This window comes from Grammomys surdaster, unplaced genomic scaffold (assembly GCF_004785775.1).
Source record: "Grammomys surdaster isolate TR1022 unplaced genomic scaffold, NIH_TR_1.0 125688, whole genome shotgun sequence".
Taxonomy (NCBI): domain Eukaryota; kingdom Metazoa; phylum Chordata; class Mammalia; order Rodentia; family Muridae; genus Grammomys; species Grammomys surdaster.
The window spans coordinates 2,074,609-2,088,993 of record NW_021620524.1 but is presented as its reverse complement, the minus strand read 5'-3'; the positions used below and the strand labels follow the sequence as shown (position 1 = coordinate 2,088,993).

The 14,385-nt window shown below is 50.1% G+C and overlaps 1 protein-coding gene across 4 annotated transcripts in view; it reads left to right on the top strand.

Moving 5' to 3' along the window:
* Rptor (regulatory associated protein of MTOR complex 1) overlaps positions 1–14,385 on the top strand; it is a 296,009-nt gene that overhangs the window by 191,166 nt on the left and 90,458 nt on the right. For all 4 annotated transcript variants that reach the window (XM_028787899.1, XM_028787900.1, XM_028787903.1 and 1 more), the window contains one exon: positions 13,779–13,854. In XM_028787899.1, coding sequence (XP_028643732.1) covers positions 13,779–13,854 — 76 coding nt within the window. The remainder of the gene's footprint in view (positions 1–13,778; positions 13,855–14,385) is intronic.

The window sequence follows — 14,385 nt, the reverse complement described above, 5'->3', positions numbered from 1 at the left end:
TGATCTGGGGAGGAGTGGCCCCAGCCTGAGACAGGGTCTCCTTCAGAAAGAGGAGACTTTGAAGGTGAAAGGTGTACAGCCTTAGGCCCACATTCCTCAGCTGATGGCACTGCACGGAAGGCCCAAACCCTTAGGAGGTGGAGACTTGTTAAAAGTGGTTGGAGAAAGGCCTTAAGTTTTTTCTATCCAGCCCCCACTTCCTATCCCTTCTCTGTTTCCCGACCATGGGCACAATGTAGCCAGTTGGCTCATGTTCCTGGTGCCATGCCTTCCCCACTGAGATGGACCATACCCCTTCTTAAACTGTGAGCCAAAATAAGGGCCTTCTGGCCTTTTTAGAATTCATACTGAGAAAGAAGTTGACCCAAATTTATTAATTGAATGCAAGATTTCTCTAACATTTAAAGCCATCATGTCACACACACACACACACTCTGTGATCTTTAATCACTGTTCATAATTTCCTCATTGTGGCCATAGCTTGTGCCAGTATTCATAACAATAAAATAACCTAGTGTGGGACTGGAGAAAGCAGTCAACCAACGCCATGTGGTGGTACACAGCGCCTGTAACTCCAGTTCCAAGAGATCTAACAACCTTTCCTGGCCTCTTCCGGCACTGCACACACATGATGCATGGTGCACAGGCACACATGCAGGCAAAACACTCATACACATAAAATTAAAATAAAATTTTAAAAAATTATTCTGAATCTGAACCTATCTCAAGATATTTGGTGTGGTTTTCTGGGTTGTCAACTTTCCATTACCTTTTTTAATAAAAGATTTATGTATTTTGTGAATGTGGGTACTTCGGCTATATGTGTGTCTGCCCACTAGAAGAAGGGGTCAGATCCCAGGGAGCTACAGTTATGGTTATCAGCTGCCATGTGAGTAATAGGAATTGAACTCAGGACCTCTGGAAGAGCAGCCAGTGCTCTTAACTACTGAGCCATCTCTCCAGCTTTTAAGATTTATTTTAGTTTTGTTTTGTTGAAACAGGGTCTCAGTTTGTAGCCCTAGCTGACCTTGGAACTCACCTTGCAGACCAGGCTGGCCTTGAACTTACGGAGATCCACCTGTCTCTGCCTCCCAAGTACTAGGATTAATGATGAACGCCACCATGCCTGGTTTAACTTTCCATTACTTAACAGATAACTGACAGTCAGCTTATAGGGAAGAAAGTTTTACTGAGGATTACTGCCTCAGAGGTTTCTGTTCATGGCCTTTGGCTGCCTTGTCTTTGAGGCAGCACTTCCTAGCAGGAGCACATAATGAAGCAAGTTGTTCACTCATAGCCAGCTAGAAAGCATAGAAGGGAAGGGAAGGGCATGGGTCCCCGTGTTCCCTTCCAGGGCATGCCCCATTGCTCTGACTTCCTCCCAATAGTGCCATGGGCCCTTTGCGGGACATTCTGCTTCCAGATGGGTGCCCTCTCCACACGAGTGGAGGGGTGGATTCCAAACTGAAATGACAAGTCTTCATTCACATCAGCAAGAGAGCTGTTTAACTGTAAAGACCTTTTGTACGATGTTGCAAAGGCAGGATTTTTAATAGACATATATCAGTTTTCACCCACCACTAGAATCCTAGAGAAACAAGAAGTTTGTAAACTCACTGCCTCTTACATATTCAAAACTAAATAAAATCTGTAGTGTCCAGTACTCATGTGTACTGTAAACATCAAATGTGAAAATACAAGCCTCACTGGGGCTGAAGAGATGGCTCAGTGGTTACAAGCACTAGTTGCTCTTCCAGAGGTTCTTAGTTCAATTCCCAGCAACCACGTGGGGGCTGAGAACAATATATAATGGAATCGGATGCCCTTTCCTGTCATGCAGACGTACAGAAAGCCCCCACGTCTGCGTCTTCTAATACTTGGTGAGTATAAAGCTGAAACCAAGAACAGAAGTAGGCTGCTAGGAAGCAGTTGGGCATCAGAGTGCCACGGGCGCACCCAGCTGCTGCTTTTCCCACTGCTATGCACTCCAGTGGGGAGGAGAGAGCACGTCTGAGAGGCCTCTGTAGTGTGTAAATGACCACTTGGGGGGTCGGTACAGTAAGCGTTGCGAGAGAACACATCCTTGGAATATCTGCCTTTCTTACATCTGCTATTCTGACCAAGAAATTTTTTAAAAAGCTAATTATAAGAAATGGAAGCGGGGGTGGGGAGATTGCTAGGTGTTTACAGTGCTTGCTGGGCTGTTTTGCTAGAAGAACTTCTAAGTCCTCACACTGAAACCTCTGACCCTCCCAGTACTCGTCTTAGCAAGGTCCCTGTAGATCAGAACATGTGGCTCTGTTTCCCCCCTATGGGTTTAGCATGCAGGTTTCCACAGATCTTATTCCAGTGCTGCTGGGTGGGGCCACGTTCCTTGGGGAGAATCCTGCAGCTCATGCCACAGCAGTGCCTGCTCCTCAGCTGACGAGGAGATGCTCTTCTCTGTGGTGCCACCTCACCTCAGGGGAAAAGAGGAGGGAGTTGGATCAGGTACCTCCTTCCCCCAGCCCCTAGCTGAACAGTTCAGGTGCTGAAAGTTAAGATGGAGTTGGTGAGGAGAGATGTAGGGTCTGCACTAGGGTGCATGTGGGTCCCACCAGTTGAGAGGCTGGAGCTACTTCTCACAGAGTAGAGGAGGGCGTACCTTCAGTGGCCAGTGCCACATTGTGTGAGCTGAATACAAGCCCACACTGTGAGCATAGGCCATTGATAGGGCCCGAAGGAACCACTGAGTCATGTGGCCTCCGTGTAGAGTGTAAAGTGTGGAGCATTCGTGGCACACCAGGATGCCCTTTGTAAGTAGGACGTTCAAAGACCTGAGGAACACATTTGCTGAAACAAAGATTTGCCCCAAAAGAAAGTGTTCTGTCTCCTACAGGGCTTGCAGGCAGCTCTTTTGATGGGGATGCTCCTGGTGAGAGGCTGTTTCTCCAAGCATCCCTACACAAAAGTATGGTAGTCAGAAAAAGAGCTGAGTGGGTCTTCATGGCCAACAGTTGCATGGTCATGCTATCACTGCTTGCTTGCTGAAAGCATTGCATATCACTATATCAATATATATTGTGGGGACAGGTCCTCCAGGCAGGGTCCTCCTATGAGGCTCAAGTCCACTATGAACTAGCAAGCCCAACATCTTCCTAGGAGGCCCTGCATGGCCCTCCTGCAACTCTACCATCAAGGATGTGGAGCTCCAGCCAGATGAGCAGACAGCCCCCCGTAGCAGCAGCTAACGGCCAGTCCCATTGTGCTGCTCAGACCTCACAGCTCCCGATATACTCAGGCTGGGAGCTGGGTGTGCGTATGGTAGTAGGGAGGGGCTTTGGGACTGCCATTTGACTCTCTGAACTGTAAGGAGTATCTTGCATTTCCTAACTGCTGACGGCTCTCAGCTGGAGGCCTTGGGTGTCTGAGTACAGAGGGAAGGATTGAAGGAAGCAGCTGGGTCTTGTAGAATAAGGAGTAGCGCATAGCTTGGCTGGCTGCTGAGGCCACCAGAAGGGACAGTGTGTCTACCCCAGAACCCTTGTGCCTGTTCTGTATGCCCTTTTCTCAGCCAGCTCCACCCTCCTGTTGGTTAAGAGCCCAGTGTTCTTCCCTCCAGCTGGATGTTGGAAGTGACCAGGAGTTGGCAATGCCTGTTCTCAAAACTGGTCAGTCGTCTTGGTGCTTCCTCCCCATGATGCCAGGCAGCAGAGCCACTGACTTGGGGCCTCACCCTTGCTGTAATGCTGCTGGTCATGGCTTCTAACCCTGATACCGACCCCTCCCCAGACCAGTTTGCTCCTACTCAGTGCCTGGCTGCCACCTTCCACTTACCGTTGTAATTTCCAACAGCTCCTTTGCTTACCTCTTCCTGCCTTCCTCACCTGCACCCCTCCCTGCCCAGTCCACTTTGCCCTGCAGCTCTCTATGATCCACCAAAGGAACTGAGTTCAGTAGGTCTAAGATAAGGCACTAGAGAGACAGGGCACACAGGAAGGCTGGTGATATCTCTGTTAACATTCCTGACAGAAGTGCACGCTGAGGATGCCCCAGCATAGCACAGAGGGGTGGGGATCTCTGCCTCTCTGTTTCTGTCTCTCTCATATTGTTATATAAAATATATGTTAAATATCACATTAAATGACACTGCATGTGTCCACAGTACAACTGCTCTCCATGCCACAGTCTGTCATACACAGAAAAGGCTGAAGAGAGTCACAGCAGGCTTCAGACAGGACAGCAGTGACACTCACCTCTTAAAAACTGCTGGAGATTCCTTTGAAATTAAAGGCCTCTTTGGAGATTTCCTATTCCTTTGAAACAGTAAGTGCTGGTTTGTTTGTTTGTTTTTAATTGAATCATTATAGTTAAGGCATTATTTGTCATAAAGTGAAACTTAGAAACAAACCTAAGAAATAATGGGGCTTTTCTTTGCATGATAAAAGCATAACTAGCAATTTCCCTAAGGCTTTGTACCTAGACTTGATCTCATGTGATATTTTTCAATGATGTGGAAAGGACTCCCAAGTTGACTGTTAGTCCACATCCATTAGACAGAATTTTGTACGTGGCACTGCGTAGCCAATGTGATAACCAACCACAAGCAGGATTTCCCTGTGCGGAGAGCTGCACACCACTGCACTTGTTGCGAGGGCTGGGTGCGCCCTGTAAGAGTCTATGGCAGTCAAGACCGGCGTAAAGCACGAGTGCAAGGCAGTCAAGACTCTGGTGCTCCCTGCCTTCATGGTGGTTGACATCTGCAAAAAGCCCAGCCCTCCACCCAGCAAAGTGACAGCAACAGGGAGAGCCATCCAGGAGACAAGTTGTGGGGCAAGTTCTGCTGCCTCCTTGAGCTGCTACAGGCTGGGCATCCATTGTAGGAAGTAGACGGGGATGCACCTTTCTCAGTCTCCCTTGGCCCATGTGTGATAGAGCCTTTAGATCCTATCGGGCCTCCATTTCCTGTCCTACAAGGAGATGCTTGATGTTCTTCTAGATGTCTGCTGAGCTGTCAGCTTCTACTCTATGTTGCTTACAGCAGGGATTGCAGAGAGGAGAACTGTGGGGGCGGGGGGCCTCCTGCAGAGACCACTGTACAGTGTTTAATTAATTAGAGGGAGTCTAGCTCAGGAGGACCAGCACCAAGTGACACTGGTCTTACACAGTTTCTGTTGTCTTTTGAGTTCATGGGGATCAAACCCAGGACTTTGTACTGGTTAGGCGGTATCTGGGGCATTCACTTATCTCCCCAAAAGGTGAGCTAAGGAGAACACATCCAAGCTTCTGGGGCCAGAGGAAGTGGCTGGATCAGAGGGTCTGGGGAATCAGGGTGGAGTGCTCCACAGAAAGCATGTCTGCCCCACTTGGGGTCTGTAGGTGGCTAGGCGAGTAGCCAGGGAAGGAACTGTTGGGAACTGAGAGGTGCACTAGGCAGTGGGTGATGAGAGGCCAGTGTAGACAGGACTTGGTGGCTGAGTGTCCTGTAGCTGCTTGCAGTGACACAGGGACAGGAGGTTCTTGGGGTGCTGGTTTAAGAGCTGGCATTCAAGTAAGGGTTGCCATTTACTTAGCACCTGTAACTCTTTTCTGTGAAGTCTAGCACACATGGCCTCACTGATCCTCACCACACTCCCCTACCGCACACAAAGCTACGAAGTACCTGCTGGCTGAGAGACAGTGTGATTCTAATCAGGCCTCAGCCTCCCCAGGTCCTGCCTTGCTCAGTTCTGCCGGGAGGTGGGACAGCTGCTAGGGAAGAATCTCACACAGAGTGGACGGCAGCTTCAAGGAGGAGTGACCTGGGTGGGCTCTTAGAGACAAGGTACCTGACACTGGGCTGAGCACCACCAGTGGATGAGACTCTGGGTCATTCCTATCAAGTCTGACTCCTCATTTGGGGGTACAGAAGTTAAAGCCAGGCTTTTCAAGGGACATGCAGTGATGAAGAAAGAACATGGATGCCCAGGGCACACCACACACTCATCACCTGAGCAGAATTAAGGGTCTCAGCTCCCCCCATTTAATTCCCTAGTTCACTCAGGTGCCTCTGTATCCTACATGTGGGTGATGGATACAGGTGGCATTTGGCTAACCCAAGTGTGTGCTAGGACTCTGTGGCAGCAAGTCTGCCATGGAACTCGAAAGAAAGGAGGAAGGAAGAGGGCAACTGGACAGTTGACAGTCTGGGGAGGAGCACGCTTGGAATATACCTGCTGTCTTAGGGTTTTCCTGCTGTGAACAGACACCATGACCAAGGCAGCTCTTATAAGGAAACATTTAATTGGGGCTGGCTTACAGGTTCAGAGGTTCAGTCCATTATCACCAAGCCGGGAACATGGCAGTGTCCAAGGCAGAGCTGAGAGTTCTCCATCTTCATCTGAAGGCTGCTAGCAGAATACTGACTTCCAAGCAGCTAGGGTGAGGGTCTAAAGCCCACGTCTACAGTGAGACACTACTCCAACAGGGTCGTACCTCCAAATAGTGCCACTTCCTGGGCCAAGCATATACAAACCATCACACCTTTTCAACAGAACAAGTGCACAGCCAGAAGGCATAGCAAGAGCAGGTCCTGTGACCAAGTCGTAGCCAGTAGCCCACAATTTCAAATTAACTCTGCCACAAAAACCAATCAGACCATTCAATTTTTGGTAAGTAGCCAAAAATCAGTGTTTGATGTATCATCACCTGATTTGCTTTCTGTTGAGATCTAATACAGTATTCTTAAGAACATTTTAGATCCACACTAGTCATATCCATAGCCTACATGCAGCTCAGTCTGCCTAACAGAACACAGGCTCACCTGAGGTGTGCCCCTCACCTTACCACAGCCCCCATCCTGGACATGAAGCAGCTGTGCGCAGTGACAAGAAGGTGTCAGCAGTGGCTCTTGCCACCTCCCTCCCTCCTGAGCTCATGCAGTCTGAACAGTATCTAAAAGTCCTCTCCAGTTTGAAATCTTTGGCCTGACATCGTGGCTCCATTCTCTATACTGAGAAGTACTAAATACGTATATCTGAAGGGTTCTAGTTACAGAAGCCAGTGAGATGTGATTCCAGGAGGAGATGTTCCTGCCTCTGACCCGTGTTCTCTGGGGAGGGTTTTCAGTAGTGACAGTGCTAGCGTGAGCAGAGTGAGAAAGGAAACACTAGTCAATCCCATTCTGGGCTGGAAATTACATGGTGATGCCATTTGCTTCCAACTCCCAGAGAGACTCTATAGAGTTGGTACAGGCTGACAGGGCCAGCACAGCAGAGTTGCACTGATCAGGGCTTAGCCACCTCCTGGATTTTGTGGGACAAGGCAACTTCAAGGCCTGGGGGGCAGGGGAGGGGGGATTTAATCCTGACCTCGATAGAGAACTGTCTCAGTAGTCTCTGCTTGGTCCAGTGCCCACAACCCAAATTCTCCCAGAGGTCTCCCTGCCACCAAAACCCTTGAGAAACTAAGTTACCAAGTAACCCCAACCTTCGGAGAAGCTAGTTGGTTAGTTATCCTCTTCCCCAGTCCTTACGTGTAAGAGCTATACTAACAGTGAAATATAATCCCCTTGCCTACTGCTTCTGTTGCTTAGTGTGACTTGCTGGCTAGGCTGCCTTGGATGGTCCTTCAGTTTGGAGTGTTACTTGACAAAACTTAACCTGGATATCAGAGGCTCCATGTACCGCAAGCCCCATTTCAGAAAAGCTCTCCACTTCCCATGGTTGTCAGGGGCATTACTGTGGCAGGCATGGGGAGTGACTTTTGCCTCCTTTCTGCCTCCTTCTTGGGCCCTAGGTGTCTTGTATTTCCCAGAGACTAGCCTCTGTACTACTTCCCCCTAGGCCTGTGTGAGCTGGGCGGCCCGTGTGCGCTGCGATGGTTTCCTAGCGTTTGTTACTAAGAAACACGGCTACTTGAGGCATCTGGCTGTGAGTCTTGTTCAGAATCTCCCTGTATGCTAAGCTGGATGTCCACATTCCAACATAATGCTCACCAAGTACTCTCCCTGGAATCTGAACTATGAATGAGTCTAGTCTAAGCATAAGAGAACTTTCTGGAAGGCTAGAAAACCTTATAATAGCATGACACCATTGTGGTAGGTGTTGTATGAGAGGATCATCCCACCCAAGCTAGCATGAGCTTGACATGTGAGGTCTTGAGACACAAGCACCTTTCCCAAGGGACAGGTCTTCCCTGTGCTTAGCTTTCTTTGCTTAGACTAAACTGAATGAGAAGCCAGGCCAGACAACCACAGTCCCAGATAGAGCAGAAAAAAGGAAGCCGTTCAGTCTTGTCAGTGACCTTTGTTTCTGAATAAGTCATTCACAGCGTACTTATACCCACAGAAAAGTCACTGGTCCCTGGCATAAGCACTTTCACCCTGCAGATCTAGAGTGTGCCCCCTGAGCCACCTTTGAGAGACCCACTTGGTCAGTGGAAACATTCTGCCAGATGTTCTACCTTCCTCTGGAATGAGCTGCATGTCCAAGCTCCCAGAATCTCGCAGCTTTACACACTGGCCTTTCTCCTGTGGTTTTGTGCCGTAGCACAGGCTAGGTGGTTCCCAAGCCTTCTTGTCTTGTAGACCTACCATCTCCATACCTCTCCCCAGCTGCCAGGGCCACATCTCAGGGCATGGGAGGCCCTGTGGGACAGGCTCATCGCTGCTTCTGCCCCTCTGACACCTGGGCATGTAGTCCTGTCCTCACTAGCCTGACCTAACACAAATGCTGACTCTTGAAGGAGGGAGGGAGGAAGAGATGGGGAGCTACAGTCACCTCTGTAACTCCATAGCTGTACCTGAGGGCCAAGCCACTGCAAAGTTGAGCTGCTTGCCAGGCCTTGGCTGGGCCTCACCTCTGAAGGATGACTTGTGGGTTCCTGGTTCTGCCGTCTGCCACCCCAAGTGATGAAACCTCCCATAGTGTTCAGGGCTTCTGCTCCCTCATAAAGAGATGGCTGCACACACATCCCCGGGGATCTCACAGGAAAGGTAGGCAGAAAAGAACCTTTGGAATAAATAATTTAAAATCTGGTTATTATATCCTTGGGTGGTGATGGAGAGGCTGCATTTCTAGTGGGGGAGGGGACAGAGCCTAACAAGAACGGAGGCTGAACCACAACAGTGTGCTTGTGTGCTCTGCCTGGGGGGAGGGGGAGGGAGGCAAGGATGAAATACTCAGAGCCCAGTTCCTGTTTAATTTTTGATGCAAAGCCATCAGGGAGTCGTTCTCCTTCACTCTCAATTTCAGGGGTCCTGAAACCCTGCATCTCTCTGCAGTAATAACCTGTGCTTTTTGCTCTGATTGATCAATGCAGATGGAGCCCACGCTAGCTCGGAAGGCTTTCCTCCAGCCCACTGCCTGGGCGATTGCCATCCTAAGCCAGTTTCCTGAAAACCCAGGCTCTTCCTGGTGGTGACTCAACCAGTAGCTTAGAAAGTCCCCCACTCCTTTCGGGTTAGGGAGGGAGTCTAAATTCAGATCAGCTGGACTCATTCTGTGCCCTCCAGCCTGCCCCTGTCACCTCCATCCAGCCTGCCCCCGTCACTTCCGTCCAGCCACCTTCCTTCAGTCTACAGACCTTCCCTTTGGGAACCAAGGCGGACACCTCCCTACTCTTCTCAACTTGTGTCCCTCCCTGTGACAGAGACCTGATGCACCCTGATGCCATACAGAGAGGTGCTGTACCTGGGTGCCGCCCAGGGAACCGGTGTACAGCACAGCTGTTATCACTGGGTTTTATAAACTGCTTTTCCACTTGTCCATAGCCGAGTATCCCAAATTAAGACTGCAAGATTGGTTGGATTTTAGCTGAGAAAAATGCATCCAGCTGTAATCAACTGCTGCTTGTGCTCATCAGAGGGCAGCTGTTCTGCTACGGACAAGATGATTATATAATTTTACAGTTTGATGAGAAATGCTGAAGTCATCTGGTCTGGCCCAGAGAGGGTACCCAGGTTGCCCAGCACGTTGTGCCTTGTGGAAATGCCCCTCTCCATTCCACCTCAGGCCAGGACTGGGGTGCCTCTGTTCTGGGAACTGTCTTAGGCTTGTCTGCCAGTGCCCTTGGAAGTTCTCCATCGTGTTTTCTTTTCTTTGATGTCCTGAACAGGCTGCTGCTTCTCTGTGTCCCTCACAGCTACTCTGTCCTGTCCCTTTGCCCTAAGCCACTGTGTTGGCTTGCTGTTTTCATCAGTGTCTACCAAGCCTTTCACACCAGTGAAAAAAACCCTGGAGCCAACTTTCTGATGAAGGAACTGTGTAGTGGGTTCAGCTTTCCTAGATATGGGACCTAGATGGGGTCACAGCCCAGCAGAGGTTATCACACCAAACAGGGTCAGATGTGTGTGGGTTAGAATGTGTTTGCCTCAAGACTACAATGACACGGCAGCATGTCAGCTGAGCCACAAGCACACGGATGTGTGCACTTTCTCTCTGCTTAAGTCCAGAAGCGCTCATGCTGGGCTCCAGCTGGTGGAGTCGGCCAGCTGCCGGATACACTTCCCATCTCCAATTCCCCTAATTTCTACCCTTCTAACTCCTGAAATTTAAACTTTTCATTTGATTAAATTCAAGGCATCTATATAGAGTTTAATTGCAATAATTGACTTTGCTTCTGTCCCAACAAAGAGTAGATGTCTCCCCTGATGCTGCCGAGAACCCGCTTGCCTGCGGTCGGACGTTTATTGAGCATCTGGGAGCTATTTATTGCCCAGAGTCGGAGCCACTTCTGATTATCTCCTGATTGCCTCTTAATCCTGTCAGCAGGGAAGGGCTGCAGGGGAGCGTGGTCTGTGGACAGCGGGGCAGGGGAGCGTGGTCTGTGGACAGCGGGGCAGGGGAGCGTGGTCTGTGGACAGCGGGGCAGGGGTAGGGAGATGGGATGCAAAAGGAGTAACTTTTCTCATCTTAAATCTATCCTGAATTTTAATGTTTCCATTCTTGTCTTGGTCCTTTATTGAGACATAGAGAAAATGTGCCCATTACCTTCCAGCCCAAAGTCTCATTAGTCTAAATAGAAAGAACAAGAATCTTTGCGTTCCCCAGGAAATTGCCAGGGAGAAGAGATTGCTATTCCAAAACCAAAATCTGCCTAAGATGAGAGAAGTCGGCGCCCATGTGGCTGTGCCCATGCGGCTGTGTCCATGTGCACACAGCTTCAGCTTGGAATGCATTCATGTCAAGTGCTGTGCCCTTCTAACTGTCCCTCACCCTGTCTGCAGCTCAGCCAAGGCCTTTTCCTTGCCTCAGGATCCCTTGGGGACCCCACAGGGAGAATATTACCACTTTTTACTTCATGGATAGTGAGGCTGGTTCCTGGAGAGACAAGGCCCTCATAGAGCTGTAGCCCTAGACTTGCTGAGTGTCATGTTAAAGACCAGCATTTGGGGAACCCAGAGCAGTCTGGCCCATGTTGTTGCAGGGACCACCAGGCTTTGTTCCCATCCACTGGTGGAACAAAACAAGTGCCTTGACGTGCTGCAAAGGCAGGTGGGATGGAGTGGGTCTGTTAGTGTGACTCTTGTGGCCACAGTGGGGCAGGAGGAACACAGAAGAGACAGGGCCTAGGATTGAGAGGGCATGACTAGTAATGACTGTGGAGAAGCTTGGGACTCCAGGAACTGGCTGGAAAGATCAGGTGTATTTCAGACATGACTACTGGTCCAGTGATGAACCAGGGTCACCAAGAAAGATAAAAATCGGTTTTAAATGGCACTTGAGGGCATCATTGAGGGAGAATGAAGAGAAACATGTTCAGATGCACATACACAGGGAAGACAGACAGAGAGAAGCATGGTAGCCCTGGGTGCTAGAAGTGGAGGACCAGGAAGAGCTTCTTTTGGTCTGAGAGAACAGTTAGAAGAGATAGCATTTTATATGCCACACACAACAAGGCATTGTGACAGGGAAGCCATATTCCAAAGTTGCTTATGTAGCCACTCTGGGCTGCTTACACAATGTAGGCTGTGGTGCTTGGAAGTATGGCCATCTACACCAGGGAATGGTTAAGTTAAGGGACTCCTGGGGCTCCACTGTGGCCGTCTTTTAATGTGACTGCCATGAGTTGAAGATACTCTCAGCTGACCCCTAGTCTGGCTAGGCTACCCTGAAGTCCTACCCCAGATCAGGCCATCCTGAGATCTTGGGCTCACACTCCCCCTACTGTGATCGTAAGATGTCCAGGATCTGAGTTGTCATCCCTAATCAGGACATGCTTGGCTCCCTGTGTGCACCCTACTCAGGCCTCCAGCCACTGCCCTCTCCATTTCCACATGGCCAGCTGTTGCAGAAAGTGGGAAAACCCCAAACTGTGAGGCAAATAAATCCCTCTCCCCCCAAAATGCTTTTTGTCAGGTGTTTGCTCACAGGATTACAAAACGGCTGCAGTGGCTCAGTAAAGAGGGAAGCACAGCAGGTTAGGTCTGTGCAAGCCACAGGCTATACAACCACAGGGACGGTCTGCCTGCATGTCAGCTAGGCCAGCTCTGGATCATCTCTGTGATGCTTCCAGGGAACCAGGGTGAGCCTGGATTCCCAAAGCCCTGCACAGGGGGCCTGGAGGACCTGGTCCTCACACCCAGTTAGTCTGAACTGGGAACTGTGGTACAATACTTACTACAATACAATACTCCTGTGTGACCAAGGGCTAGCACTTCTCTGAGCACCATAGAGAGACAGGTATGTAGTGACCAAGTAACTCGGGGACAGCAATGCCACCATGCCAGTGAGTTTCACCCTCATAGAGGCTGTGCTGCTAGTCTTTCCTCTAAGTCTGAAAATACTTCAAAGTTAAAAACTATAAGAAATCAATAAAATTATACTCAATACATACCCAGACCAAGATCAAAACCCTGCTTTCAAACTCTGTAGCCTGTGCCCCAGCACTACTGTCCTCCCCACTGCCACCCACCCACCAGGTCCTTCAGAAGAACCCTGGGGGGGTGGGGCATCTGGCAAAGAGCCTTATGTAAGTGTAGCCAGTCTGCTCCCAGACACCGAGTCCCTGTGTCCCCCATTATGTAAGAGGAAGCGTTCATGAAGCTGCATAAATCATCCCTGAGCTTCAGAGTTGCAGAGGAATAGTCCGAGGACTGGCTTGAAGTAGAGCAGGGAGTAGGTGTCCACCTGGTGGGGTCGCAGACAGGGCTGTCTGCTGAGCACAGATGTGTTGTTAAGGATGTATCAGCCCACTGTCAGAGTGCTGAGTGACACCCAGGGCCATGAGAGACTATCTGCCTGTCCTCTTTTAGCTCAGTGCCACCAACACAGCTTTAGCCTCTTGGACTCAGGCCAGGTCCCAGCCACACAGGCAAGAGGATGCTAGGGCCTGACCATGCTAGCAAGCACAAGATGTAGAACATGTTGACAGCACCTGGCCTTCTGGGACAGCAGGTCCACAGCCAAGGCACCACCCTAGCTCTGCTAACTGGGATGTTTCCAACAAAGTGCCTTGTTCTGCCCAGGCTATCCCAACAGCCACCACAGGAACCCCAGATACTTGGAGTAAGCAGGTTGTATGTTAGGGAGGGTCATGATGGAGTCAGGAACCACTGGAGAGGACCTAGAGTTCTGTCATCCTTTTTGTTCTGAGAGAAGTATGTCACACTGGGCTGGTGAAGTGAGCCACAGCACCTACCACGAATACTTCTCTGCAGACTTCCTGGCTGAGTCTGCCAGCTGGTCACCTGAAGACCCTAACACAGCCCTTCCCAGCTGAAGGGTGTTTGATTCCATTGGCCCTGAGACTCAGCCTATGAAGGCCTCATGCCAAGGCTGCTTAACTAATAATGTGGGTGCCCTCTCTTCTCTCCCCAGGCAAGCCTGGGACCTTGCTGTGGACATTTGCCTCTCTCAGCTGCCAACCATCATCGAAGAGGGTACTGCCTTCAGGGTGAGTCCCCACTTCAAGGAGATCCCTCCTCAGAGGACCCTGTTCCTTCATTGTAGACACCTGGTCTTCATGTAGCACTCAGAATTCTGGGTGTCAGGGACTCAGTTCACCTACCTGGAAAAAAAAAGATACAGCTAACAAGAGATTTCAAGGTCGGGTCAGCCTGGGACACGTTTGGTCCTGAGGTGGTTAGCCTTTAAATCTGTCTGCCCTCATAAGCCAGCCCCTTTCCTCCCCAACTTACCTTAGCCTCAGATCTTGCCGGCAGAAGCTGAGCAGCTGCACGGACTGTAGCTGGTTCCATTTGTGGCGTGTACACATGGGTGGCCCTACCCAGAGCCTTCCTAGCAGCCTCTGAGCTTCTTGGTTTTTCCCTTTGGGGAGTTTTTACACCAGGTCTGACTGAGTCCCTGCCCCTGACCTCAAGAGCATAGCTCCCAGCACCGTTCATGAAGCTAAGATGACATAGGCCTAGTGTGGGGCTGGGGTTGGGCTGTAACAGCCTGCTTCCCTTGTTTAAAGGGGATTCTG